This window comes from Rhizopus delemar, genomic scaffold (genome assembly GCF_000149305.1).
Source record: "Rhizopus delemar RA 99-880 supercont3.1 genomic scaffold, whole genome shotgun sequence".
Classification (NCBI taxonomy): domain Eukaryota; kingdom Fungi; phylum Mucoromycota; class Mucoromycetes; order Mucorales; family Rhizopodaceae; genus Rhizopus; species Rhizopus delemar.
This window is the reverse complement of record NW_027137827.1, coordinates 3576382-3603540: the sequence shown is the minus strand read 5'-3', so window position 1 is coordinate 3603540 and position 27159 is coordinate 3576382. Positions and strand designations below refer to the sequence as shown.

Below are 27159 nucleotides of genomic sequence, written 5' to 3'. Positions count from 1 at the left end.
CGATTTGTACTACATTTTTGACTTTCTTGTTCACTGTCAATCTTGTGTTGACATGTAAAACCAACTACTTTTTACTGTTTCTTTCAAGAATATCTTGTTTTCATTTATAAAGATATCAACCTCTTTTATATTCTATTTTACTCATCTGACTTCTCTTTCCTTCTTCTTTCAGAGAATGCCCGTTTCCCACCAGTGACACGTCTTATCTCTCCCTTCTCTTTTTTTGGTAATTGTCCCTGAACATTTGGTCTTCCGATAGATCTTGTATTTTTTATATGCAGTTGTGATCTACCTTTTACATACGTTCAATGATGCTTTTGCATATATACTTTCTTGACTTTAATAAACTTTTACGCAGCTTATTTTAATAGTCTGCAAGTTAATATGTAAGATTAAGTTTATGTTTACCTTCACCAAAACAAGAATTCTACAATGTTTGTTTCGTATGCTCATCAGAATTCAAAAGATGTCATATATAACGTTCTAAACCCCCCTCTTTATCATCTCTTATAAGAAATCAAATCATTTTTATTTGAACTGACAGTGTTCATATTTAACCTTTCATTTAGTTATCAACACTATCCTTGACCCTCTATATTACTTTAATCGTGATATTATTATCAATAACCATAAGGTATATAGCATGACCTCACTAAAATACATATTGCTATCCTTTAGTCAATCACAGGATCTCAAACTAAACAAAAAGGTGTTTCAACCCAACAAGGTCCTGCATCCACAGGTTTTCAACTTCAAACGGAAGCACTCTTTCACTCACCACCTCTGTCGATCCAATCGATAATCATAGCACCTCTTTTACTCAGCTCCACACCAGTCCTTCAATTCAAAACACAGTCCATAATCTCACAGACATGATATCACTGCTTGGCATAATCGATCATCTCCTTCATCTCTCTTGGTTTCCTCATTTGCTCTAGTCTCATCCAACGTTCAATTGTTTTTCAAAAACTCCATACAGAAATTACTCAAGCTTGTCATCTACATTCCCAACGTCAACTATCGATTCCTGGCCGTGTTACAGTTCCCAACACACTCATTCTTTTTTTTTTTTTTTAAAAAAAAAAAAAAAACTTTGGCAGATCTTACGCGTTATAACATTCACCCCTAGTTGATCCTTCTTACAACATATTCCTCACTATGTAATCCACATCCTCCATTCCGTCAATTCTTTCCCATCCATCTCAAACACCCGTGATCCTTCGTTACCTCTCACCTCGCTTTTCTTCAAACAAATATATGCATGCACTCTTCATAGCATTTGGCGTTCAATCTTTCAAGCCATCTCTTTCTATCCGACCGTCACCATTAATATGACCATTAACAAGCTCACTCATTTGCATGAACAGTTTCATTATCTTGATGACGCCCGTTAATTTACTCATCTACTTTCCTTAATCCGATCCTGTCGTATATTGACACACTTTAAACATGGTTCGTATTCAATTTATCAGAATTGTGAATGCTTTACAAAAGATTAATTACATTCTTTTCTCTCTTATTCGGGTCACAACGAATCCTACTCCTTTAGCTCAATGCAAGCTCTTTGCATATAACTCCTGATGCAATGATGCACAAATGGAAGATAGATCAACTTGCGAAATAATGTTAAACGGCCTATTTGCGTAACCAGGAGCAGATCTTCACACTAGATCTACAGCTATAATTAATTAAACTAACTTGAAAAGGATTTAATTGAACCTTTATGAAAAGGATAAAAGTACTAGTTACAATGGTATTAAATAAAGGTATACCTTTTTTTAAGTCTCGTTGAATTTTATAATCTTTTTATTTTTACGAAACACAGCTTCCTTTTAATGTCCAATCTCTTTTCTCCCTCATATTGACATTTAAAGGAATCTAATCAAAACCGGAATTAACCCCCTTAAAAAAAATGAACCTTTTTGATTTCTTAGATGCTGAAAGTTTGAACGAAAGTGCAGACTATCTCTGGTCAAAATTACTATTCATTTACCCAAAACAAAAGACTTTTTCATTGGATCTAAAACCCCACTTTTTTTATTTATTTATTGCTATCACTATGAACCTGCTAGAAGATGTAGTTCTTTACGTAACCGACAATCATTTAAGCGAAACCGATAAATATAGCTTCGCCATAAGCAATAAAAAATCATGGGAGTATAGCAACGCTCCCCCGTTTAAAGCAATTCACTCAGAAATAGAATCAGCCCCTTGGATCTCAGACAACTCACACATCTCATTGTTGAAAGCAGGTGTTATGGGCCAGGCCGTTTAGCACACGTTCTAAGGTATGCAACCAACTTGGTAGAAATTACTTTTGAAGAGAAGGAGAAATTCTCCACTAAATTCGTGCAGGCTTTTATGGCGATTGAAAGGAAATGTTCATCTACAGTCCCTATAAAGATGTTTGATTTCTTTAAGCCCGTACTGAATGATTCAGAAAACCAAAATATCGATGTCAAGGCGGACTCAAACAGCAAGCAATTTGAAGGAATGAAGACGCCATCGTTGTAAGCCGAGAATACGGATGCGTATACTCTTCAGAACTTGTTTCGATTGAGCAGTTTTGGTCCGTAGTCAAAAGCAAGATAAAAAGAGAAGGGCGATTAAAAGAAGAAATTCTGACTACAGAAATAACTGAATCCTGCAACAATGTCTATCTGGAGGTCCTTCAAGGGTTCCGTCGTCATTTAGATTCAAAACTACAATCCTGTTTAAAGAGCCTTTGTAAAAAATTGCACAGTTGTGCAATAAAAATTCCAGAGGCTATGCAATCTTTACATTTTAGGCATGCAGACCGATTTCGGTCAGTGTGCAGATTAATCATTTCATTCGAGCAATCTGGATTTTTTATGTATGCAAAGATTTTTAGTATTTGTGCAATCTATTTACGGAAATGGTGCACTTTTTTTTTTTTTTTTTTTTTTAATTGTCTTTGGACTTGCTACATAAGACTTACCCTTGACATAGTGCATTTCTATTTGTTGCTTTTGACATCGTATTCTTGTAAAGCAGACTGACTCAAATTTTTAATTTTACTATTAATCAAGTAAAACCAACTCAACCTCATATATTATGACTACAGATTTCCTCATAGTTATAGAGAAAGAGGGCCTTCTTCTTACAAGGTTTATTTACGATGGTTTGCTTAATCAAAGAAATAAAGAGATAAAAAGAAGATAATAATTTACAGTAAACATATAAAATTTCATTTTAGTTTAACCTACACAAATATAATCAATAAACACATATACGCATAAAGAAAAAAACTTACGATCCTTTGCAGAATTTACTTCCACAAAAACAAGGTATTTTTTCTGCTTCAATAGGAAACTTGTAATCATAAGTTATTTCTTCACCAGGTTCAATATCTCTATTAGCATAAATCACCACTTTCTTTTGTTTATCGACTGTAATGATCTTTGCACTACAATTTGGCTATATACTTAACATAAGACAAACTATTTTCTTTAAATACTTGAAATTGCAAACTCACCGTGCAACAGTGATTAATAAACCTTGCCATACCTCCTTTCTTTGTTGCATCAATCACCATGTCATCATCTACACGAAATAGATAGCTACTACCGATACCTATACGTTCATAATGCTTTTCCCTTATCTCTGCTACTTGCTGACGGATGACTTCACCAATATACTCAATCACGATATCGTGCGCATCAATTGACTCTCCTGCGTAGAGTCCCCAATCATGTATAGGTGACTTGTCAAATATAAGCCGCTTTTTTCTATTCTTGAGCTGGTTGAATTTGAGCAAATCTGATTCTGCCATCGATTTATTTTGAACCATGATCCCAGATACTAATCGACGATTATTGACACGCGCTGTACGTGAATTAGTCGTTGTCTTTGTATCCACGGTCAATGCTCTATTCTTGGGTAAATAAGTGGCTTTGACTGATTCAGGAATTGGACAGTAGGCTCTTGTCCTGGCTGACTGAGATGATGTTACTGCCTCTTCCTCTTTTAACGGTTCTAATAATTCTAATTTTATAGTGCGTCATTGTGAATTCTTCTTTCATAAACATCACTTTTGTACCTTGCTTCAAGTCCGCATGTACTCTCTCAATCAACGCTATCCTTAAAAATTTTAAATCTTCCGTATCTTTTGTTTGGTAGAATGGATCCCATTCCTTATTGAGTTCAATCTCAACTTCGGGTTCGTTCAGCCATGCTTCTTCTTCTTCATCCACCTCATCCACATTTTCTAGTAATGCATCCATAGTAACCTCGTCCACGTCTGAAATATTATTTGCTTCTTCTTCTTCTTCCTGCTCTACTGCGTTTTCTTCTGCTTTTTCTTCTCCATTGCTACTACTGATACTACTACTAGTTCTATTACTTTTATTATTTGCTTCTATCACCTTTTTCCCTTTATCTTGAATGATTATCTTTTTCTTTTTTGGTTGAGAATCCGATTGCTTTGATTTGTTTGTTCTTTTCCTCTTCACTACAACCAAGTCCTCTGAGGTTTTAGGCGTCAGGAAATCATATGTGAGGGGTGGTGCGGATCCAGCATCTTTTATAAACACGTCAACGTAATCCTTCACAACAGATGATTCTGCAAGCCCTATTTTAATATTGTAACCAGCAATGATCTTGATAGATTTCTGAGCTTCCCATGCTGCCGACCTTGAAGGAAATAAAATATGCCAGTTATGTTGGTCATGATCGATCTGCTCGGATAAAAAATGAGCTTTTCTTTTCTTTTTATAACAGACATACGTTTACCTTTTTATAGTGATAAGGTGCTAATGCGTTTTTCAACTCTTCTAGTATAGGCTGAGTAAAAGGTAAGTTTGAGATCGTCGCTTGTATTTCTTGATTACTGCTCTTAACCAAAACTTGTTTTTCATTACCTGACGACAGCAGTTAATAAAAAAAAACTTTTCTCATTTTTGTTAATTTACTCAAAAATTCATGAGTTTTTATTGATTCGGTTGTTTGTTGTTGAATGGCACGTAAAGCGGATGCCTCATCCTCAAATCGAACTTGAGCATGACCTGAAAGCATGTCAACTCGGTTCACTTTTCCATAAACAGAATATGAGTTGGCTAATTGTGATTCAGTACTTGTGGGGGATATATTGGTCACTACAATTGTCTGTAACTATTGGCATTAGTATCAGACGTTCTACCATAAAAAAATCTGCCTTCTTTACGTTGTGTTCTGTACTGGAATCTTGACTTGGAAACACACTTGTTTCATTCATTTCTTTTTTTTTTTTTCTTTTCTTTTTATTTAGCTATTTTCTTAACAAAAAAACAAACAAACAGACTTTATTTTATTTACCTCACTTTATATGAAAGAGAGAGAAAAAAAAAGACAGAAAAAAAATTATGCCATTTCTTTAAGGGGGATGCTTTATTTTAGCTGAGAGAATAATTTAATTTAAAAATCGAAATTCCAACAAGACATTGACAATACAACAAGTGGAATACACAATAATCATCCACCAACCCAGGCCTTCATTGATATGATATCCATTGATGTTTACCACAATTAAAGTGCTCAGCAAGACTGTAATAAGACCACAAGAGGAGATCAGGATGGTGGGGGCAATATCAAGTTCGTAAGGTTTACCAGTGATCCATGCTTGATATGTAGACGAGATACCTACGCCCAAGACCATATCTATTATAAGCTGTTATATAAATAAGCCAAACAACCTTTTTTTTCATTTCTTACTTAATAACGGGCCAGCATAGCAGGCAGAGATGGCCATAGTAGGGAATCCCATCTTGGCAATAGCCGTATTTGCAACTAAATCACCTACACTATTTCCCTATAGAATGAATTTGTTATTTTTTCTTTTTCATTTCTACTATTTCTTACAAGTGCAAATATAGTTAAACCCATGATGGCTTCACTAATATCAAAAATGGTGCCTAATGCTTGTAAAAGTCCAACCATTTCATTAGCAAGTAAAAAGATCCAATTCAAGGCAATCACAAAGCCACCAAAAGATAGCATCCACTGCCAATGAGGAGGTTCATTTTCTTTTGTAGTATAAAGAACAACTCCTGCCAGCATACAACCAGCTATAAAGCCACCTAAAATACTATAGGCAGGAATAAACCCATTTACTATATAAAAAAAACCTGTCAGTTCCTTTCTCCCCTTTTTTCTTGGACAATCAATACTTTACAAGCCATCACACAAGTAACAAAAGTGATTGAACATATCGCTTGTGTGGCCAATAACCATCGACACCAACCCAACTGAGATTCAGTGACCACACCTTCATCCTCTTCTTCCTCTACGATATCCGGATAACTTTCTGATGTGGGCACTGTCAAATAATTCTTATTGATCACCACCTGAGGTACTACCTCCTCGACAATCTCAATATCATCCACCTTGACGTCGTCTGCTTCTGTCACAGGTAAGGTCAAGGTCAAGATGAACACGATCGGCACCGCAATAAGCGCATTCAGCTTGGCAAAAGACGTCTTGGAGGACCAGTCTTGCATGGTAGGAAACAAGACGGCCATGACGTCTCCCATCCAAGTCGTCGGTGGATTCACGATGATGAGTTTGTCCGGTTCGTCTGGTACTTGGGGTGATGAAGGCAGAGGATCGTCATCGAGATAGATGGGGGGTGCTAATGTAATTTCAGGAACAGCATTGTTGGTCGATATCACTGTGAAATAATCTTCGTTTTCAGGGGGAGCTTGGATTGTCAGGTGAGGAGGATCTACGTGATGTCGAGTGGACATACAAGGAACGGATACTCTGGATGATCTGTGGATCAAACCCGAGGAGTTTCTTGTGCTTGGTAAAGGAAGCGCCTGTGTACTGCTTGCTCGACGGATACTTGTTACTTGCTCTTGAAACTATGCAAATAGATGAGTATCTGGACAGTTGGATGCCTTGTTCTCTACCTCAATAGCGCTGAACAGTGAAGTTCGAATACCGATACGTGGAGACATGGCGTGGCGGTAAAGACGTGAGGAGATGGACCCATTGGTGCTTGTGGTACGAGGAAAGTTTGAGTGGAAGGATGATCTTCGAGAAGGGTGTGATGAGTTGGGTGAAACGGGCTTAATGATGTGTCCTAGATGTTCTTGAGATAAAAAGCCGTTGACTGGAATTTCTAATCTGGGCGGTTTTTTGTGATGATGGCGGTTATGATGATCTGTATAGTCGATGTAAGTCTTCTCTCCTTTTCAGTTACTTGCACAAAAACACAAACCTTCGTGAGATGAACTCAAAAGACCAGAATTTTCCGATAAAAACTCATGTGCTGTGTGGACTGATTTGGCTTCTGGTAAAGCTGGTGTTTCTGCCCCTGGAAATCTGTAGGCTCCCATCACCACAACAATTACGTAAGTAAGATAATAAGCAATCAATAAAAGACCGTGATACCAGCAGATACGACGGTGATATACTATCCAAGTTAGTATCATAATTGCTCCTGTAAGAAAGGAAGCATCTCGCATAAAAGTGATTCGCTTGGACTGGAAAGGTCGAATGATGCCCATACAACCTGACACAACGGATACAATAAAAAATGCTGCTCCAATCAATTCACCGATAGCTAATGAACCAGATCCACTATTCATTGCCCTATTATCCTGCTTTAACATTTTCAAGTGTAATAAAAAATTATATTTATGCATACGTGAAGGTACTAAACAAATCAGGACTGCCGTTGCCGAATGCAAGTACTGTTACACCTGCCTATCAAGGTTTATACAAAATATTTAATTTAAACGTTCAAAAATAATAAATATAATAAACGATTCTTACCATGCTTTCTGATAATTGAAGCTTTGAAGATATCGTTTGTAAATTGGGACCTAAATCATGCTAAAGTTTATAGGCGGATTTTTTTTTATGTAAAATAGACACATACAAAAGAAATCAGCTGCTACTACGCTCACTGCACCAAACAAAAACAGTAATCCGGATAACTAATGGAACAGTCTATGAATCATGAATGTATTTTATAAAGCTCTGATTACCATTATTAAGACGCAAAATGGTTTCCAAATTGTTGAACAATAGTAAAATTTCAAGAAATACCCACTAAACCCTTGACAAGATGCAATAACAAATTCACACTGATCAGCATGGCTTTCAATATCTGAACACTAGATAATGTGTTGAGTATAGAAACAAATTTAGTAACAAGCTTACAGTCTTGTGATGATGTGAAGTTGGGAATAATAATGAAGCTGATACGATGAATGGGAATATGTATAATAATATGAATAGCTTTGTTATTGATTTCATTGCTTAAAAGTTAAAAAAAAAAGAAAGCAAAATAAAAGAAAGGAGTGAGAGAAAAAGAGAGAGAAAGAGAGAGAGGGGAGCATTTATGTTTATGTTGGATCCATACACATTGAAGTAGGAAAGCGGGATTTGAAATGAGCATGAAGATCAAGAAAGAAAAAAAGAAAAAAGCACAGCCTTTTTTATTTTTTATTATTTTTCAATTATAATGAATAATAATAAAAAACAGCCAAGTCGCAATAATGTAAGCGATGTTGATGAACTACCACCACCACCTTATGAGGAAATTTCCAGTCCACCTTTTAACCCAAACTATTTGCCACAATCATCTCATCCCTCTCCTCCTTCTTCTTCACAACGTATTTATCCTCAAGTACCAGTTCAACCTTCTTCACAGCCTGTTTATCCACAACAAGTAAGATACCAAACCATAGAGCTACCTATGCCAGTACAGGCAACACAAAGAAGAAGAATGATGGAACGCAGACAATTTCCCATTGCTGCCATTTTCTTTTTGTTTGGTTGGTTTTGCCCACCTTTATGGATTCTTGGCGCTTGTTGCTGTGCAGGAAGTAGAAATGAATATGAAGCATGGTGGGGCAAAGTGAACTTTGTGATGGCTGTTGTTTTAATTGTGTCTTCTATATTTTATTCTATAATTACAATGTCTCATTATTATTAAACTTATTACGTCAATCGCTTATACAAAAGTATGTTTTATATATGCGCAAGAGTTGGATAAATAATAGATTCCAAAAATAAACCAAGTTATTTTTATAATAACTGAACAATAGGATTTATTTTGAATTTATATTTATTCTTGCTTCTTTTCCTTTCTCTTTTGAAAAAAAAGGAAAACAACAGCCTAGAAAAGTAAAAGAGAAGAGAGAAAGAAAATGGTTTTCGAAGCAAGTCATATTGAAACAATCTCAGTATTGGATGTAAAAGACGCAATACATGTTGGATATAATTTAACAGACTACATTGCCTCTACCATCTTATCTTCCGTTCCAGCATCGAATTATTGCATTGTAACAGATACCAATCTAGCTCCGCTTTATTTATCTCAGCTTATGAAAGCCTTCCAAGATCGCATGCATCCTTCACAAAGGCTGTTGACAAGGATCATGGCAGCTGGAGAAACGTCCAAGTCTCGTCAGATGAAGGCCTCTATTGAAGATTACATGTTGAGTGAATCTTGTACGAGAGATACATGTATGATTGCATTAGGTGGCGGTGTCATTGGAGATCTTGTCGGGTACACTGCTTCAACCTTTATGCGTGGTGTCCCATTTGTTCAAATACCAACCACACTTTTGGCCATGGTTGATTCAAGTATCGGAGGCAAAACGGCTATTGATACACCTCATGGTAAAAACTTGATTGGTACCTTTTGGCAGCCACGATTTATTTTTATGGACCTTTCCATGTTGCAAACACTACCAAAGAGAGAATTAGCGAATGGTATGGCTGAGGTGATCAAGGTAAGTTTAGTGACGAGATGTAAAAATAAAATCATTTTGTTTTGATTTCTTTCTTTCTAGACTGCAGCTATTTCAAGCCAATCCGAATTCGAAAGATTAGAAAATGGAAAGCAAATAATAGAATCTGTTATTTTAGGATCAGACAAAAATAGCAGTACAGGTAAAATACATTGGACATTAAAATAACCTTCTCCTTTTAAATGTACCTTGGACTTAGATGAAGAGAAAAGTTTTGTTGCCAGCGTCATTTCAGCTTCAGCAAAGTTCAAAGCAGATGTAGTCACTCAAGATGAGCGAGAAAGCGGCCTTCGAGGCCTTTTGAACTTTGGTCACTCGATCGGTCATGCTCTAGAAGCTGTGCTGGCTCCTGCTTGGTTGCATGGTGAGTGTATCTCGATCGGCCTCATCTTGGAAGCAGAGTTAGCTTGCGTACGTGGCCACTGCTCAGTTGAAGTTGTCGATCGATTATCACGCTGTCTGGAGCTCTGTGGTCTTCCTACAACACTTGACAAGGACGCAAAGAGCAAGCTTACTTTGGGTCAGGTCATGACAACCTTAAAAGTAGACAAGAAGAACAAAGGTTCTCAGAAACGTATTGTACTCTTGTCTGAGATTGGTAAAACATTAGAGCCCAAAGCAAGTGACGTACCAGATGATGACATCTTGCAAGTGCTTTCAAAGTATCTTCCTCCGGCTGCTTCGATTGCTCCCACTCTTACTGAAAAATCAGAGATTCATTTTAATTTGCCAAACATGACTCTTGTCTTTGACCAGGTGTCCTGCAGCCCTCATTTGCTTACGGCCTTGGAAACTCGCTACGATTATCAAGTTCAGCAAGAGTACGGTGAAGTACAATGTACACCCAAAGAAGTATCAGATCAAAAGTCAACAAAAACAATTTACATTCACTTGACACGTCAAGCTGGAACCAGCACTTCCAAGGATGAGTATAGTAGTTCTTACGAATATGTCGTATTAGAAGAACAAGACGACGATCAATTCTGTGAAGGTTTGCTTACCTTTATCGACACAGTCCTTCAAACCGGAAAGAGTCGACATGTGAATCGAAAGAAAGGGCCCAGCAGCTTTGTGACACCGACAATTGCCGACTACAAGTCCGTCCTGCCTGCTGTCCTGAACCAGTGGTTGGAGAATGCGGACGCAATCGAATTTCGAGTAGACTATTTGCTCGATCGTGCATCAGAAAAGGAGTGGATTGCATGTGCAGGTACACAACTGGCTTACCTTCGACTCAAGACAAAGCTCCCAGTGATCTTTACTGTACGCACCATACCCCAGGCTGGTCAATTTGATCCCAAGCTGACCAAATTGTATACCGACCTCGTCTTTTGGGCTCACCGCTGGGGATGTGACTATGTCGATCTTGAGCTGACTACGGTCTCGATCAATAAGCTGGAGGATGTGATGATGCTCAATTACCACTACTCATCCACCGTCAAATTGATCGGGTCTTTTCATGATCCAGAACATCACTGTCCATGGTCTGGCAACAAGATGAAGGAGGTATATAATCATGCCAACCGCCTGTTTGAATACTATAATCACCATGGTGTCATCAAATTAGTCGGATTTGCCGAACAACCTATGGACAATATCGAGTTGGAACAGTTCCGTCATCAAGTGGATCCTTTGAGTGAGAAGGAACTCATCTTGATTAACATGGGAGCTAAGGGTAAATTCTCTCGTGTTGCCAACCAATTCTTGACACCTGCTACTCATCCTGCTTTACCCTCTGCAGCTGCTCCCGGACAACTGTCGATTGAGGAAATTGTTAACATTCGACATCAGTTGGCTATGGATTAAAGATATAAAAAGACTGAAATTCAAAATACGTGTATTTTGTGATAATAAAAATCAAGTATTCATCTCTTGTACCTTGTATCTTCTATAAAATTAGATGTCCGTTTATACCTTAAAGTCCAACAGCATCCCTATTTTAATTCTTTTTAAATAAACTAAACAAGCTACCGACAATAACAAAACTAAACCTTTTGTATGTGCTTTTCTACCTAAAATATACAAAAGAGAGGACCAGGTATTGCGAAAAAGGAAAAAAAAAAAAAAAAAAAAAAAAAGCCTTTGGTGAGATTGGCAATTATTGCAATTTCGATTCAAAACAGCCCATCTGGTTTGGTTGATAAGTATTTAGAAAGACCATGTAACAGACGGCAGATATTCATTCGATGCAAATCAATTTAAAGCAATTGACTTTACAAAGTGCATCTAGAACCAGAGTTTCTATCATAGACCAGTAAGGTTCATTAATATTCATTTAATTTATCCGAGCACAAAACTTTATCAACGCACACATTGTACAGCCTTCATGACGAAATTAGTTAAGTTTATAGATTATGTTTAACATTTCAGTTCCCATGTGAAAGGACAAAGAATATGTAGCTTAAAATATTCTGTATAGTCTCAAATCTAAGACAAAAGTGATCGAGGACCACATTCCCTGTAGTCTTCAAGAAGAAGGAGTTGAAATAATATGACCAGCAGGAAATTATTGGAAAATTTTCTTCATGATTACATTTCAAGTGTACGAAAGATAATGTCAGCTTCACTAAAGTCTTTTATAAGCCAACATGTTTCTCTTTCTTTATGGATGTCTTTGTTGTGCCTTTTTATCATCAATTTAATATTTTATAAACCTTTTTTTTTTCTTTTTTGGAAGTATAAAAACTTAAAAATGCGCCAATGATTTTGGAGTCGAAAAATAAAAAAGTGGCAGAATGACATTTTGCCTTTTTTTTTTTCCCTTTTTCTTTTTTTGTGTGTAAGCGAAACCTTCTTTTTTTCTTCTTCTTTTTGTTATATCTACGTGATAACTTTTACTTTTATTTTTTTTATTTTTATTCTTCATATTTTTAAATGGAGCGTTCATTAACAATTGATTTGCCAGTTGAACAAGTAGCCAAAGTTGTCAAACGCCATCTCGTTTATGCTCCTTCTTCATTTATCCCGCACCGTCCTAAACAGCATCGCCATAAACAAAAAAAGCAAACACAGTCCAATTTACCTGTTTACAATTCACATCACCTCTTACCTGGAGGCTCAGTGTTGGACGAAATATACAAATGGACAGCTCATGTCGAAAACAAACAACACAGACGAAACAGAACTCAGTCAATCTCACTACCAGCCACACGTGAACCACTGCTCGACTTACCCTCGCTTCAGTCGCTCAAGCAACCCGGAGGTTTTAGACGTCATTATGTATTTGTCGAGGCTGCGAAAAAGGGGAAAAGAACAAATTTTGTAACAAACAGCTTTGTCGAGTTTTTATGTCTTTATGGTCATTTTGGTGGAGAGAACTTGAGTGATGAAGATTCTTCTTCTTCAGATGATACGACAACAGATGATAACAGCAGTAGTCATCACAGTGATGATGATGAAGAAGAACAGGCACCTGAGGGTAGTATCATGGCTTATCGTGGATCACCATTGAATAATTATGGGGGAATAGAAACGAGTAATGCTCATAGTAAAAAAGGAGGATTATTGCCACTACCAGCAACATCCAATAAAAAAAGAAACGTTGTTCCCTTACAATACAATCAGTTACAAGCTAGAGAATCGATGCCTCTCTTATCTCGATCAAGGCCCGGACAGACACTTCAGGGTAAAGCCACTCCTGGAAAAGCCATGTTTTTATTATTAAAATCATTTGTAACAACCGGCATCATGTTTTTACCTAAAGCGTAAGAAACAAGCAATACAACGAATATAAATGAAGACTCATTCTCTTTTATCTAGATTTTATAATGGAGGTTTATTATTTTCAACTGTTGGTATCATCGCCTGGGCACTTATCTCTTTATGGTCATTTTTACTTTTGGTGCAGACTCGATTGGCTGTGCCTGCCAGTTTTGGAGATATGGGCGGGGTACTTTACGGATCACGCATGAGAATGGCTGTACTGGTTGCAATCACTTTATCCCAAATTGGATTTGTATGTGCCTACATGATTTTTGTTGCTGAAAACCTTCAATCGCTCGTCTTGACTTTTTCAAAATGTCGTGTACTGATTCCTATGCATTTACTTATTTTGGCACAGAGTTTTGCGTTTATACCCTTGGCCATGATACGTAAAATACACAGGCTTTCTGTATTTGCATTAATTGCTGATGTCTTTATTGTCATTGGCCTCATCTACTTGTTTTATTATGACATTAAAGAGTTGATGACGATGGGTGTAATGGATGTCAACTTGTGGAATCCTATTCATTTCCCGTTATTTATTGGTACTGCTGCATTTACATTTGAAGGCATAGGATTAGGTAAATAGGAAGATTTGCATCAACATGCTCTGATTGACTCGTTTTTTATAGTTATACCGATAACAGAGTCTATGAAGAATCCAAAAGAATTCCCCAATGTGCTTACAAAAGCCATCATTACCATCACAGGCCTATTTATCATTATCGGTGCACTTTCTTACATGACATTTGGTGAAGACGTCCAAACGATTATCTTGTTGAATTTACCAAGTCACGATCCTATGGTCTCATCCATTCAGACCTTGTACTCCTTGGCCATCTGTTTATCGATTCCACTTCAACTGTTTCCCGCGATTCGAATCATGGAAAATGGATTGTTCACGACCAAATCCGGAAAGAACAATGCGGTTGTCAAATGGCAAAAGAATGTATTTCGAGTATTTGTTGTGTTTATCTGTGCAGCAATCGGTATCATTGGCTCAAGAGACAAACTGGATAAATTTGTCTCGTTGATAGGCGCCCTGTTTTGTATTCCTCTCTGTTTCATATTTCCTCCTCTCTTTCATTTAAAGGCATTGGAACTTCCGACCACAAGAAGACTGGCTAATTTCGCTTTAATTATCTTTGGCTTTAGCTGGTAAGTTTGTCTGCGGTTAACTAAACCAATAACTCACTTTATGATGTTTAGCATCGTGTTTGTCATTTTCTCTACTTTAGGCCAGTGGAATTCAGCTGAACCAATTGATCCCATCAAACAATGTATTGCTCATAGAACTTAATAATATTTATACCAAAAAAATTATATTCATGTATTCCCTTCCCCCCTTCTCTCTCTCTTTTTTTATATATCAATTATCAACATAAATACTTATTTCATATCAAAAACAACTTTTTTTTATATCCGAAACGATGACAGACTCTAAAAAAGGTGGGTTGAATTGTCAAACAATTGCCATATATAGCATAGTATGCTCAACGTTACACACATTCTTTCTTTTTCATTGTGTGATGAGTTCAGGGGCTACTATAGAATACAATGAGGTTATTCATGATTTAGCTCAAGATATTAGCCTAATATAAAATACAGTACGATTATGATATTTTATAGGGAAAGATTCAAAGTCTTGTAAGCCTCTGTACGAATGAGTTGATCTCATGTAAACCGAGTGATAAAAATGAAAAAGCGTTTTATGAATTCTGCTTTTACAACTGACTAAAAAAATCATTCATATCCCTTGGATGAATACTGCTTGACTAGCTTTATTCCATTGATATCAAAAGTATGCACTGAAGATGGCAAAAAAAAAAGAAAAAAAAAGAAAGAGAGTGAGAGATCATCTTGAGACATCAAATGTGTATAAAAAATTAAAAAAGCTACACCTTCTAAAATTAGAAAGTATATTGCCTTTTATTAGAAACTCTTTTGTGTCTCAGTAACATGAATAGTGCACGTTTTTACTATTATTATGTTTATTATAACTTCTTGTAGATGTTGTCATGGATTTCATCATTAGGTTTTAATCAACTGTAAGAGTTCATTCAAACCCTTGTCTTTTCTTCATGCTGTCTTGTACAATTATATGTCATCCTTCTTTTCTAAAAACCGCAAGCACTTTACGTCTTTTTAAAATAAAAAAATGGATTGTAGGACAAAGAGTAAACGCGGAAAAAGCAGTGGTGCAATTTGATTTGTGTATCCAAAGCTATATATAAGCATCTATTTTGTCATTTATTGCCTATTTCTTTCTTTTCTATCATCTATTCTTAAGAAAAAAAAATGCTTGCTTCTTCAAAGTCATTCTTTTTATTTACTATCCTTTCCTTTGTTTTTATCCAAACAGCATTTGCAAGCATTTACTCTCAACTTCAATTCATCAAGATTGTATCACCAAAGAATGGAGATGATATAGAAGCTGGTAAGCCTCTTGTTGTCAAGTATACCATGCAACCTCTTATTTCTGGTGAGTCAATAAACAGATAAAGCAAAGGATATGTATTCATTGTGTTTGTATTAGAAAACGTATCTGCTGGCAAGGCATTGAAATTAAACATCAACTTCCACAAGAGAACAGGAAATAGCAAACAACAAAAGGTTGCCATTATTCACAAATCCTGGTAAGTAGATATTGCTCTGGATGTCATATCATTGGGTCACTCACTGCTTATTAATATAGCCCTGTTACTGCTAAAGATAACAAGTACGTTACTTATACCAAACAATGGACTGTTCCCAAGGGCACTGCGCCTGGATCTTATGCTGTTGACTTTGTTGAGTTGGTACAGTTGCGTCGTACTCAAATCACTGCAACAGAAACTGTTAAAGTAAATGTGGTTGAATAAATATACAGTAGATTACACAAACACTCTAGTTTTTGAGTTGAGCTATAAAAATATTTGCATAAAGTTGACGTCTTTTTTTCTTTTTTTTTCTTTTTATAAACTAAAAATGAGCAAGATTCTAAATTACGGTTCTGTCAACATTGACGAGTTTTTCTTTGTTCCTCATATTTGTCAGTCTGGGGAAACTTTGTCTTCTACTGAATATGTTGTTCGTGCAGGAGGAAAAGGTGAATAACTTATTCAGGGAAAAACACAACTAGACTCACCTTGCTTTGAATAAAAAAAAAAAGGCGCTAACCAGTCCATTGCTTTTGCAAAGGTAAAGAGAAAAAGAGGGGTGACTTTATAGATGATTAAAGGATTATATGAAGGCAGGTGGTCGTGTTTATCATGCTGGTAACTTTGGTCATGATGCTGTGTGGGTAAGAAAGCAAAGTGAAGACGATGAGCATAGGTTGACATGGTATAGATTAAGGACTATATGCAAGAGAATGGGGTTGATATGGCATATGCAAATATAAAGAAAGATGAGGTATAGTATTTCTTGCTATTTCATACGCGTATATTCATCGTAACCAGAGAAACGGACGTGCCTTTATTCAAGTAAGCGCTGATACAGGTGATAACTGTATCGTGCTTTATCCGGGAACCAACAGCACATACACTGCTCAGGAAGCAGAAAGAGTGCTAGAACATTTCGGACCTAATGATTGGATTGTTCAACAAAACGAAATCAGTCAAGGAGGGGAAATCATGAATCTGGCCGTAAAGAAAGGTCTCTCGGTCTTGTTTAATCCTGCACCTTTAACAAAAGGTATATTGGATGTCTTCCCGTTTGATAAGGTAACCATCTTGGTTGTTAATGAACATGAAGCAAGATCTCTTTACGAAGAATTTGGAGGAAAAGAGCAAATAGCTGGACTGGATTTAGCAGAAAGTTTACTAACAAAGTTTGATGCTATGCAAGGAGTTATTATTACTTTGGGAGGAGAAGGAGTCATTGCAAGATTTAGAAAAGAAAAAGAAATAAAGGATTTCAAGATCCAAGGTCGTAAAGTACAAGTGAAGGATACGACAGCAGCTGGAGATACCTTTGTGGTAAGTGGATACGCGGGTATCAAGTGATGGGATACTGATTTACATCTTGCAAAGGGTTTCTTTTTGGCGGCTTTTATCAGATTTGAAAATGAGGATTATTTTGAAAGAGTGAAAAAGGCTTTAGAGGAAGCTAATTATGCATCTTCTTTAGCCGTGCAAAAGGAGGGATCGATGGACTCTGTACCCACCTTGGAAGAAGTTGATGATGTACATAAATAAAGATTCCATTGACAGTTTAATGTAACCTTTGCAGTAATGAGAATTTAAAAGCCAATGATAAATCATCCAATGTAAATCCAGCACTCTCTCTCTCTCTCTCTCTCTCATTGTTTTACAGGGGCAAAACTTTTTAGTGATCATGTCCCCTTTCCAACCCGCTCTTTCTTTTTCCCATTTCAATAAAATCATATTTTCTCTCTCTTTTTTTTTTTTTTTTTTTTTTTTTTCCTCCATTCCTTCCCTCTTTCCTTGAACTCGACCCCCTTTCGCCCCCTTTTCCCCTTTTTCTCTATTCAACTTTTTTTTTTCCCTCCTTTCCTTATATAAAAAAATGAAAGTAACACTCAACCTCTCTTCCTTGATTGTGTTATTATTTCAATGTTCAATTGTATTTGCTCAGAATTTCTCTTCACCAACGACGACATCATCGAATGGGTTTGATACGAGTGGTAATCATATTGAAGAACACCATGAGAGTTGGCTAAAGAGTCACAATCGATTTGTATTTATTATCATCATTGCACTTTTGCTGGTTGCTATTTTGATTTGGTACATTACCAGAAGTATTCGTAGCATGCGCCAAAAGTTATCTCAAGAAAATCAACAAAATATGATGATGATCCAGAACACAGCGGGACGTAATGATATTAGTGAAACGATCTCAGTGCCATCAGATAGTTTTCATAAATTACCAGAGCATACATCACAACAACAACAACAACAACAGTACACTCATCGTTATTAAATTTGATTCTTATTTTTGTAATAAAAGATCATCTTGTCTTAATATCATCTTTTACAAAAGCACTCACTTTAATTGAGAGAGAAATAAATATTCACTTTTAGCTCTTTTTATTTGAAACTAAAAGTTTTTTTTAAAAAAATCAAAACAAGTAAACCAAAGAAAGAGAAAGCAAAAAAAAAAAAGAAATATTTTTAAAATCTAGTTTTTTTCAATTCATATCAATGATACCTCGAGGATGTCTTTCTTTTCTTTTTCTTTTTTTTTTTTTTTTTTGTTCTTCTAATTTAAATCAAATGTTACACGAATATATTCTATTTATACAATGTGCACGATGCTTACAATCACTAATGGCAGAATTAAAAATCTTCAATCAGCGGATGTTTAAAGTATAGTTTTCGTAATATAGACTTCAAAAAGCGGGTCGAAATTTTCCAATCAGCGAATTTTTAAAATCCAAATAGCAGTTCTGCAAAATTCAATCCGCAGACATAACAATAAAGCTTCTGTGGATATTCTTTAAAAATCCATTCAGCATTCTGTTCATGCTTTTAGGACCTATTTAAAGAGTCTCTTTAGTTTAATTGAAAGTAAATTAAATAGTCTTTTGTTCCACAACGTATTTTTATTTTACAAATGTGAAAGATGATTATTGTAATCATATAGCAAGTATTGTTTGTTGTAGTTAATGAAAAGGTAAGAATTATTTTAACATTTTTTTTTCCTTTCGCATCAGTTTGAGATGGACTAGGCCGAAAAGGCGACAAATTGCCTTTATTCTATTGAAGGACTTAGAAAAGGAAAGGGTTGGCACGTCCAAGCAATCATTGTGAAACTAGAGAGCCATCCTTGCTTTGACCTAAACGCCTTTGGTAGTGTGGTAGTAACAATGTTACAAACGTTAATACTGCTACCTACGGTTGGCGGTACCATTGGTTGGTAATGCCATCTAATTTTAATTGCTTTTTATATGACATGTATCTAACTCACATCCAAGTCTTGCTGTGTATGATGGTGGTATAAAGAGCCTTTTGGCTGAAAGTAAGTATACAATTCAAATGATTAAGCCAAAAAACACTATTGACTGCTTTTATTATACAAATTTAAATGCTATTTACAAGAGCTGGTTGCCTTCTACTTCAGACTTGATGTATCGGACTTGTGCGTCCCCTTCATCTTTTTCTTCTGGGATCAGAAGGGTATAGCTTGCAGATGTCTAACTTCAGTAATGTGCTCAGCGATACCCTACTGTCCCCTTCGCCCAACAACATCTTCTGCACCTGATATTCTTCGTGTTCTTCTTTCATCATCCTGGTCACTTGCACGGACTCCTAACATATTTTATGAATATTAATAATCAAACTAATTGCTGATTGTTTACCCTGAAACACCAGTAAAGATTGGCTAATGTCATGCTATCTTTGCTGGCAGCCATGTCTTCTGGCACTTTGCTCTTGTACACTTTCTTGGAAGAGTACAGCTTGGCAGAGCAGAGCTCAAGGACATACAGTTGAATGGTATCGTCTAAAATATTAAAATTCTGTCAGCTAAATACAATGATCAATAAAATCCACTTACGCCTTGCATGTATGAACGGAATTCTCAACTTGGTGGCAGTCTCTTCCGTTGCCCAACAATACTTTTTGTATGTCGCGTTGAAAATACTCAACGCGCCATAATGGACCTTGATGTGATCAAGGCCATATTTGGTTTTGTCATTAAGAAGTATTTTTCCAAAGGTTCCCAAGACGGCCAACTCATTGTCTCTGTCCAAAACACAGGCATCGACCTTGGTTTCTTCCTGTGCGGCCCTCAGCATGTACTCCGCTGGATAAAGTGTCAGAGGAGTGCCAACGTTGTCCACCACAAATTCCATTATTGACCAAATGAAACTGTGATTGAACGCAGTTTCATTTAAGGCGAGCCGTTCATATAATTTTGGTCTCCTATAAATCCAAAGGCAGACTTTGAAGAACTCCTTTACAAAATTAAGGTCGTTGTTCTCTGAAACCCTTAGGCTCCTAACAACCTCCTCGACAGAATCCACACTATTGGTTTTCATTGCTTTCAACACGTCTGCTGTATATTTGCTGTGCTTTTGAAAGGGTGTAGAGATTGTGTAATTCTCTACTATCACGTGATCCAATGGTTCTGCTGGGATGGATGAATTGCACTTTATAGAGTAACCACATTGAATGATGAGGTAGCTTTCCAAGCAAAAATCATGGGAGATGGACGCTTCGAGGTGTTGACGAATGGGATCCCATATATCTTCTTGCTCGTTAATGCTCCAACTACTAGACTCATCATTAACATGGTCAAACTTTTGTTGCTTGCCGATTTGTTTACAATCATTGTTGTTGACCACATCACCAAACACCATATACTGATTGTTATTGATATTGACATTATATATACATTATTCCTTATTCTTTCCTTTAATTTTGGCCTATCACAATGATAGATATTACTTATTGGTATCCAAGCAGTAAAAAAAAACGGGTACATACCTTGGAACTTTGTATTAATATACCAGACCTTCCTTTGACTTCATCTGGAACGTTTTTGCTCCTAATGATCTTTCTCAAGTCGTCTTGATATAGTTAGATGATTTCATCATTTGGAATACTGGTATAGTTATTGAGATAAAAGTCTTTATAATTTTCATAATCCCATTCATTCATAGTACAATTTGAGAAAAATGATGGGACAGAGGGATCTAACTCTGTGGGAGAGTATAAGTATCAGTTTGTGATTGCGACATTTGAGATATTTGCAGATAAAAAAGTGAGAAATAAGAAGGAGATAGTGCTTGAAAAACTAGTGAATGAGTCTCTATGTAACCTCTTTGTTAGATTTCAAGACGAAAGAAAGAACCCAATTAATCAAACTACGCCTTTATATAGGAAATGTAATTATTTAGGGACGAAGTGAGTTCAAGATCAATTCTAGTAATAAGCTTGAACAATATAAATATTGTACATGGTTAATAATGTAAATGGGTTTTAGAGAATATGTAATAAATAGTACTATGTATTCGGTACTTGTTATCCCTTGTATAAGGTTTGGGTAATCTCATACGATTACTAAGTATTTAATGAGGTAAATACGACAACATTGTATAAAGTGAAAAAGTTTTTAAAAAGCTAAAGTTTATGTATAAGTGTTTTAATTACATAAATATTCCTCAACTACGTTTTGCGTAATAAAATGAAGCAATAAACCAGGTACTAACAAGTTAATATGAAAAATTAAAAGCTTTGTTCTAAAACCATGCATGGAAGCTTATATAAATACATTACATACTGCATTATGACATTTTGAAAGCCTCAATCGGAAGTACTTTTATTTTACTTTCTATACTCTTTTATTTGCATTATCAATAAAAAAAGGAGCTCACTTTAGTAAAGTTAAAATTAACAAGTACTATTTAACTCTGCCCGTTCATTGTATTATCTCGTAAGAATAAAAAGACTATATAATTCAACGAGACTTAAAAAGTTATATTTTTATTTAATATCATTGTATCTAATGCTTATGTCCTTATCATGAAGGTTCAATTAAATCCTTTTAAGATACTTTAATTAATTATAGCTGTAGATCTAGTATGAATAAATTTTAATATGAAGATCCGTTTCAGGTTATGCATCAGGAGTTATATGCAAACGACTTGTATTGAGTTAAAGGAGTGGAATTAGTTGTGATCGAATAATAGAATATGAATTACGTTTAAATTATGTTGGAATGCGACAGTTAGCCAACAAGGTGCCTATTGAGCTAGGATAATCACTTGTTAATATTTAATGGAAAACGAATGCATGTATGTGAGTAAAACGTTTCTTCTTGGTGAATCAATATTAAATCATGTTGGTATATTTAGAATTTATGCATGTAAGAAAGAATATCTTAATACAAAGACATTGCAGCTACAAGATTTCAAACATTTAATTAACGTCACGAATTAGAAATATATTACACATATACAACGAGGGATTAATATAGCACAGTGTGTTTGTCAATGCAATTTTTTTACATAGATAGTTATCAATCAAATAAGATAGAAACACTAGGTACTAAAACCATAAGTAGAAGTAGAAAGCAATCAACTCTTGTAAACAGCATTTAAACTTTTTGTGTGAGCAGGTTACGAACTAAAAAGACTACTGCAGTTCAAAGAAAGCAACTTAAAAGCCTTATGATTGTGATAACTTATTCAAGAAATGAAAGATTTAGTTTGTCGGGAGCGTTCCAAACACGAGTACTACGACGCAAGGAAACATCAGTACATTGAGACTTGGCAACTACCCATTGTGGGTCTGCATGCTCCATTTCACGTCAGATTCATTCAGACATATTTTCACACATGTCGGCATCACTGGGAGATTCTCGTCCCAACTCTTCCAGGTAGTGAGAAGACTGACCGACTTGCATCCTTGAAGTATCAGGTCGTGGACGCAAATTTGTTAAAACAGGAAAGAAAGCTCTGGATTGCGAACTAATTGAGGGTACAGCTTGGATTGGTTGACATATCATTCAGTTTAAATGGAAGCCACTTTATATATTTCTTTAAAGAAACCAAGTGGTATTTGGGCTTTTAATAGATAAATCAAATTCATAGCATGTGAAATAAACAATTTACTTTACATAAAGCCAAGGCTCTTTTGTCATGAAGCATGACTGATGCAAGACCATTCAAGTAAACTCAATCCTAATGCAAAAAAAGGGGGTCAGAGTTGCTCAGACGCCATGTCGATTTTATACGCTACCATTGTCGGTAAATCTCGCTCTGATGCTTCTCATCATCTCAATAGATAAGTAGATTTTGCTGCTTTGCAACATCTGCTTGTTTCACTTTCAAGCCTCTCCTTCAGTTGGATCAATGGACGGATTGCTTACATTCATACAGATGTGATCAAAGAAGAATAGGATCTAAAGCTTTTTTTTTTTTTTTGAGATCTATTGGCAATCAAGATTTCGAGATGATTTTTATAATTCAATATGTGAAATCTGGAAAGTGAGATGGATACAGGTACACGGATTCAATTCGTACCAAGTTTACAAAGAAATTCGAGCATACTTTGTTATTCTCGTTTATACAATGCTTGATTTTAACTTGCTTTATTTTTATCGACCCATCATTGGTTATTTTTTCCTCAAAGTATGTGCTTGTAAGGACCTTGGCTTTGGCTATCCTTAAAATCAAGTAAGGGGAGGAAGGAGAAAGTAGGTAGAGGTAAATGATCAACAAGAAAGTTTAATTTTGGTAATAGACATTAACCGTTATTTCGAGTCCTTTGTCGAGGTGATTGATCGATGCGGCGGATAATGAAATACAAGTACAGAATCGAAACGCTTTCGGTTGTTCTCAGACACGAATACGTAAAGCAGATGCTTGGCCTTGATAAAATGCCACTTTAGGAATCTTTAAAGTTCAGATGACAATAAAGAGAGGGTTTTCTTTCTATTCTCTTGAATTCTATTTTTGTGTGGTTTTAACCTGATGAACCCATTCACTGTCGAGTAACCAATGAAATCAAAAGATGGATGGTTTGAGACAGAGTACTGAGCACGTGACGTCTATGCTGTCATGTCCTGTATTTTGCGGATCGGATGGTTTGAAGCATCCACTTGCCTTTTTTTTTTTATTTATTTTTGTTTTTAAAACAGGTTCCTTTAGCATGTCAACACAAAGTGGTATCCAAGGTAACAAACGCTTTCTTTTTTTTTGTTTTGAGACCTTACCTCTTTCATCAGTTTCGGAAGAACTTTCAAAAGTCTTTACAGATGCAGTGTCAAGTGGAAATGTTCGCATCTTGCGAGTTTCTATTGTCAACGGTATGAAAAAGAAAGTAAAGAAGAGAGACTAAACAGGAAATAGAATCACTTGTGCCTAATGGAACAACACCTGTGCAAGATGATTTCGAAAGAGGTATACAAAAATAGAGAGAGGGGGGTGAGCTTATCTCTTGAGTCTATAACAAAAGTAAACGACTAGATTATCAGCATGTCTCTCAGTACCTTGAGGATACTATACCTGCCTATGTCTTTGTCCGTCTTGATGAAAAATCAACCACGGGAGAATACAACTGGTTGTTCCTTTGCTATGTGCCCGACAAGGCTAAGATTCGTGACAAGATGTTGTATGCTTCCACACGAGCTACTTTGACGAAGGAATTGGGTGATTATCGATTTGCTGATCAGGTTTATGGAACAGACAAGGTATGTCTCCTATGTTTGAATAAAATACGGTAGGATTCAACTCGTTTTGTTGATAGTCGGAATTTACCTGGGATGGATACAGAAAGCATCTTGCTCATAAATCAGCTGATGCACCTCTCACAAGACGCGAACAAGAATTGGCTGAAATTAAAGCTGCAGAGGTAATGAGGGCTTCAAAAAAAAAGGGGGGTGTTACTGATTGAGAATGTAGGCTAAAGCAGTATCGGATTATCAAGGAACAACCACCCGAAAGAGTTATGCTCCTGGTGTTGCGTTTCCTTTAACTGAAAAGGCTATTGAATCTCTTTTAGAATTAAAAAAGGAGAAACAGGAGCGTACATGTAACTTTGTTTCACTGGTATTTATAAAGACTGGATTTGATAACCCAATGTGATTCATCTCCTCTTTCTGTTTGTAGCACTTGGACAGTGAAAAAGTAGATGTTGACAACTTAAGCCATGTTCCCATCAAAGAACTTCAAAAGGCAATCAGCGCCAATTCCCCACGATTTACTTTTTATATCTTTGATGATGGTTCCAAGGAATCACTTGGTATGCTCTAATAGGAATACAAAGAAAGTACAGCTAATGATTTGAATCACTAGTCTTTATCTATACATGTCCTTCCACTTCCAAGATTAGAGAACGCATGCTGTATTCATCTTCTAAATTAAGCGTAATCTCAGCAGCTGAAACAGATGCCTCTATTCAGGTCGTTAAAAAGGTAAAGAACCAACGGTACATGTCCATTTTGGCTTATGTTATACCTTAGTTTGAAACAAGTGACCTTGAGGACCTGACAGAGGATTATTTCAGTGAAGAGCTCAATGCAGTATCAAGCAGTACATCAAACTCCAGCGGAAGTGTCGTAGGAGATCGTATCAATATGTTGGGTGGAACGAAGCAAGGCTTCAAAAGACCTGTAGCACCAGGTAGAAGAAGACCTGGTACAACTTCAACAGCTTAGACTTGAGCTTTTTTTTTCTCTTTTATCTCGTAACCATCAATAAAAAGCAACAAGAAAACAAGGATTTGTTACCTTCACACTATTTTTTTTTATCCTAGAAAGATCATAGAAGGCAACTGTTTACAGAATTAGAATTCCAAAGAACAGGATGGTATTTTATACTTTGACAATTCTTTAGTATGTCAACCAATGTGGAAACTACTGTGAATGCATTGTGTTTCTATTCATCTGATTCCAATACTTCACCCTAAAACATGTAAAGAGATAATAATCGTGTTTCTGAAATTGTTGATTGCTTTGCCTCTTTTGTCTGAATGCTCAAGCCTATGACTACCCTAATGATCCTCTTCCTATTCTCTAGTGTGTTTACTCTTTTTTTTTTAAAAAAAAAAATCTTTATCGCTTGATGCTTATTGAAACAAAATGAACACAAGCTCCATTAAGGACACTAAAAGAAATATGTTTACATGTCATACATTCAATGAGTTTGGCTAAATGAAATTATGAAAAGATCGCCTCAAATTGAATAGAAAATCACAAGGGATGGGATCATGTCTATCCATCGTTGACAAATCTTAATTTTGCAGCGGTGATGCCAAAAATCAAAGTGAGAAACATGAATCTTACACAAGAGCAAAAAGAGTTTGATCGGAGAAAAAAAAAACGATGATTCACTCTGCCTCATTTTGAAAGACGCAGCTAAAGCTTGGATGTAAAAAATAAAGTCATTCAAGAAATCAGAACAAAAGAGCTACATTCCTGGGCATCAACAAATTGAATACTTTTATATTTAATATTGGTTGCGAAAAAAATAGAGACAATGGGCCAATGAAACTTCCACATCAGCAAACCATGCTGTTCGATCTCCCTGATTCAATCTTTTTCGACAATATATTATAGGAGCCAAATATTGTTGATGCCAAAAAAAAAAAAAAAAAAAAAAAAAAAAAGTAAGGGGGGAAATTTGAGGAACAATGGACTTGACAAACATCTATTTTTGTACTAGGTTACTACAGAAATGAGTCAGAGCGTACTGAGCCATGTTTACTTTTTTTTTTGCATTGGGTAATTTGAGTCAAACAAAGTACGAGTAGGATGAAATGATGTCAATAAGCCATGATCAAACTTCAATAGAGTGAAAGAGAGGGGGGAAAAATAAATGGTTGCCACTTGCTTTAATTTGAAGAAGCCTTAAAAGGAAAGCAGCAATTTACACACAGCCAAAGGCCCGTTCTACTGAGAATAACATCATGCTAAAGTTCTCGACCGTGCCAATAGCATCTTTTTTTTATTGAGGATGAAATGAGGACATGGTTTGTTTTCATGAAATAAATATTGGTTGCTATCTTTTCAAATGTCAGAAACCCCACTTTTTTTATTTTGGTATGTTCCAAAACACATAGTTTACTTTATCGTGTCATTGACTTTAATTGACATGATTGGCTTAAGCTGTAAAATGATTTCTTTTATCCAAAACAAAAAATGGGAGCGAGTCATCAATCAAGACACAGACGATAATAAAAATAATATCTTTTGTTCATTTTTTCATATGTTTCAATGTCAGCCAGATGACTCTTTGCTAATTTTCAAT

At 36.0% G+C, this 27159-nt stretch overlaps 11 protein-coding genes across 11 annotated transcripts; 7 read left to right on the top strand and 4 right to left on the bottom strand.

Annotated features, from left to right (window-relative positions):
* Positions 1-1912: 1912 nt before the first annotated feature.
* On the top strand, positions 1913-2514 carry RO3G_01381 (uncharacterized protein; the record flags this gene model as incomplete). The annotated part of the gene is made up of 2 exons (XM_067655972.1): positions 1913-1971; positions 2184-2514. The coding sequence occupies 2 exons, from the start codon at positions 1913-1915 to the stop codon at positions 2512-2514; spliced, it is 390 nt and encodes a 129-aa protein (XP_067512073.1).
* A 699-nt stretch (positions 2515-3213) lies between these two features.
* Positions 3214-5233, bottom strand: RO3G_01380 (uncharacterized protein; the record flags this gene model as incomplete). The annotated part of the gene is made up of 7 exons (XM_067655971.1): positions 3214-3223; positions 3275-3438; positions 3497-4005; positions 4061-4697; positions 4753-4880; positions 4932-5130; positions 5183-5233. 7 exons carry the CDS (start codon positions 5231-5233, stop codon positions 3214-3216), a joined length of 1698 nt encoding a protein of 565 aa, XP_067512072.1.
* Positions 5234-5407: 174 nt separating this feature from the next.
* On the bottom strand, positions 5408-8259 carry RO3G_01379 (uncharacterized protein; the record flags this gene model as incomplete). The annotated part of the gene is made up of 10 exons (XM_067655970.1): positions 5408-5655; positions 5710-5806; positions 5857-6107; positions 6170-6857; positions 6906-7159; positions 7217-7598; positions 7774-7823; positions 7880-7937; positions 7989-8117; positions 8164-8259. The coding sequence occupies 10 exons, from the start codon at positions 8257-8259 to the stop codon at positions 5408-5410; spliced, it is 2253 nt and encodes a 750-aa protein (XP_067512071.1).
* Positions 8260-8467: 208 nt separating this feature from the next.
* Positions 8468-8941, top strand: RO3G_01378 (uncharacterized protein; the record flags this gene model as incomplete). The annotated part of the gene is made up of 1 exon (XM_067655969.1): positions 8468-8941. The coding sequence occupies one exon, from the start codon at positions 8468-8470 to the stop codon at positions 8939-8941; it is 474 nt and encodes a 157-aa protein (XP_067512070.1).
* Positions 8942-9386: 445 nt separating this feature from the next.
* On the top strand, positions 9387-11567 carry RO3G_01377 (uncharacterized protein; the record flags this gene model as incomplete). The annotated part of the gene is made up of 3 exons (XM_067655968.1): positions 9387-9743; positions 9804-9903; positions 9961-11567. 3 exons carry the CDS (start codon positions 9387-9389, stop codon positions 11565-11567), a joined length of 2064 nt encoding a protein of 687 aa, XP_067512069.1.
* Positions 11568-12635: 1068 nt separating this feature from the next.
* Positions 12636-14763, top strand: RO3G_01376 (uncharacterized protein; the record flags this gene model as incomplete). The annotated part of the gene is made up of 4 exons (XM_067655967.1): positions 12636-13465; positions 13521-14044; positions 14096-14621; positions 14673-14763. 4 exons carry the CDS (start codon positions 12636-12638, stop codon positions 14761-14763), a joined length of 1971 nt encoding a protein of 656 aa, XP_067512068.1.
* Positions 14764-15761: 998 nt separating this feature from the next.
* RO3G_01375 (uncharacterized protein) lies at positions 15762-17449 on the top strand (the record flags this gene model as incomplete). The annotated part of the gene is made up of 7 exons (XM_067655966.1): positions 15762-15945; positions 16000-16099; positions 16159-16306; positions 16500-16551; positions 16615-16643; positions 16684-16746; positions 16904-17449. The coding sequence occupies 7 exons, from the start codon at positions 15762-15764 to the stop codon at positions 17447-17449; spliced, it is 1122 nt and encodes a 373-aa protein (XP_067512067.1).
* A 523-nt stretch (positions 17450-17972) lies between these two features.
* Positions 17973-18386, top strand: RO3G_01374 (uncharacterized protein; the record flags this gene model as incomplete). Its single annotated transcript, XM_067655965.1, has 1 exon — positions 17973-18386. The coding sequence occupies one exon, from the start codon at positions 17973-17975 to the stop codon at positions 18384-18386; it is 414 nt and encodes a 137-aa protein (XP_067512066.1).
* Positions 18387-19497: 1111 nt separating this feature from the next.
* On the bottom strand, positions 19498-20766 carry RO3G_01373 (uncharacterized protein; the record flags this gene model as incomplete). The annotated part of the gene is made up of 3 exons (XM_067655964.1): positions 19498-19599; positions 19765-19907; positions 19962-20766. 3 exons carry the CDS (start codon positions 20764-20766, stop codon positions 19498-19500), a joined length of 1050 nt encoding a protein of 349 aa, XP_067512065.1.
* Positions 20767-22724: 1958 nt separating this feature from the next.
* RO3G_01372 (uncharacterized protein) lies at positions 22725-23051 on the bottom strand (the record flags this gene model as incomplete). The annotated part of the gene is made up of 2 exons (XM_067655963.1): positions 22725-22878; positions 23023-23051. The coding sequence occupies 2 exons, from the start codon at positions 23049-23051 to the stop codon at positions 22725-22727; spliced, it is 183 nt and encodes a 60-aa protein (XP_067512064.1).
* A 1010-nt stretch (positions 23052-24061) lies between these two features.
* RO3G_01371 (uncharacterized protein) lies at positions 24062-25568 on the top strand (the record flags this gene model as incomplete). The annotated part of the gene is made up of 8 exons (XM_067655962.1): positions 24062-24086; positions 24138-24232; positions 24387-24602; positions 24659-24763; positions 24814-24960; positions 25021-25153; positions 25207-25325; positions 25374-25568. 8 exons carry the CDS (start codon positions 24062-24064, stop codon positions 25566-25568), a joined length of 1035 nt encoding a protein of 344 aa, XP_067512063.1.
* Positions 25569-27159: the final 1591 nt, after the last annotated feature.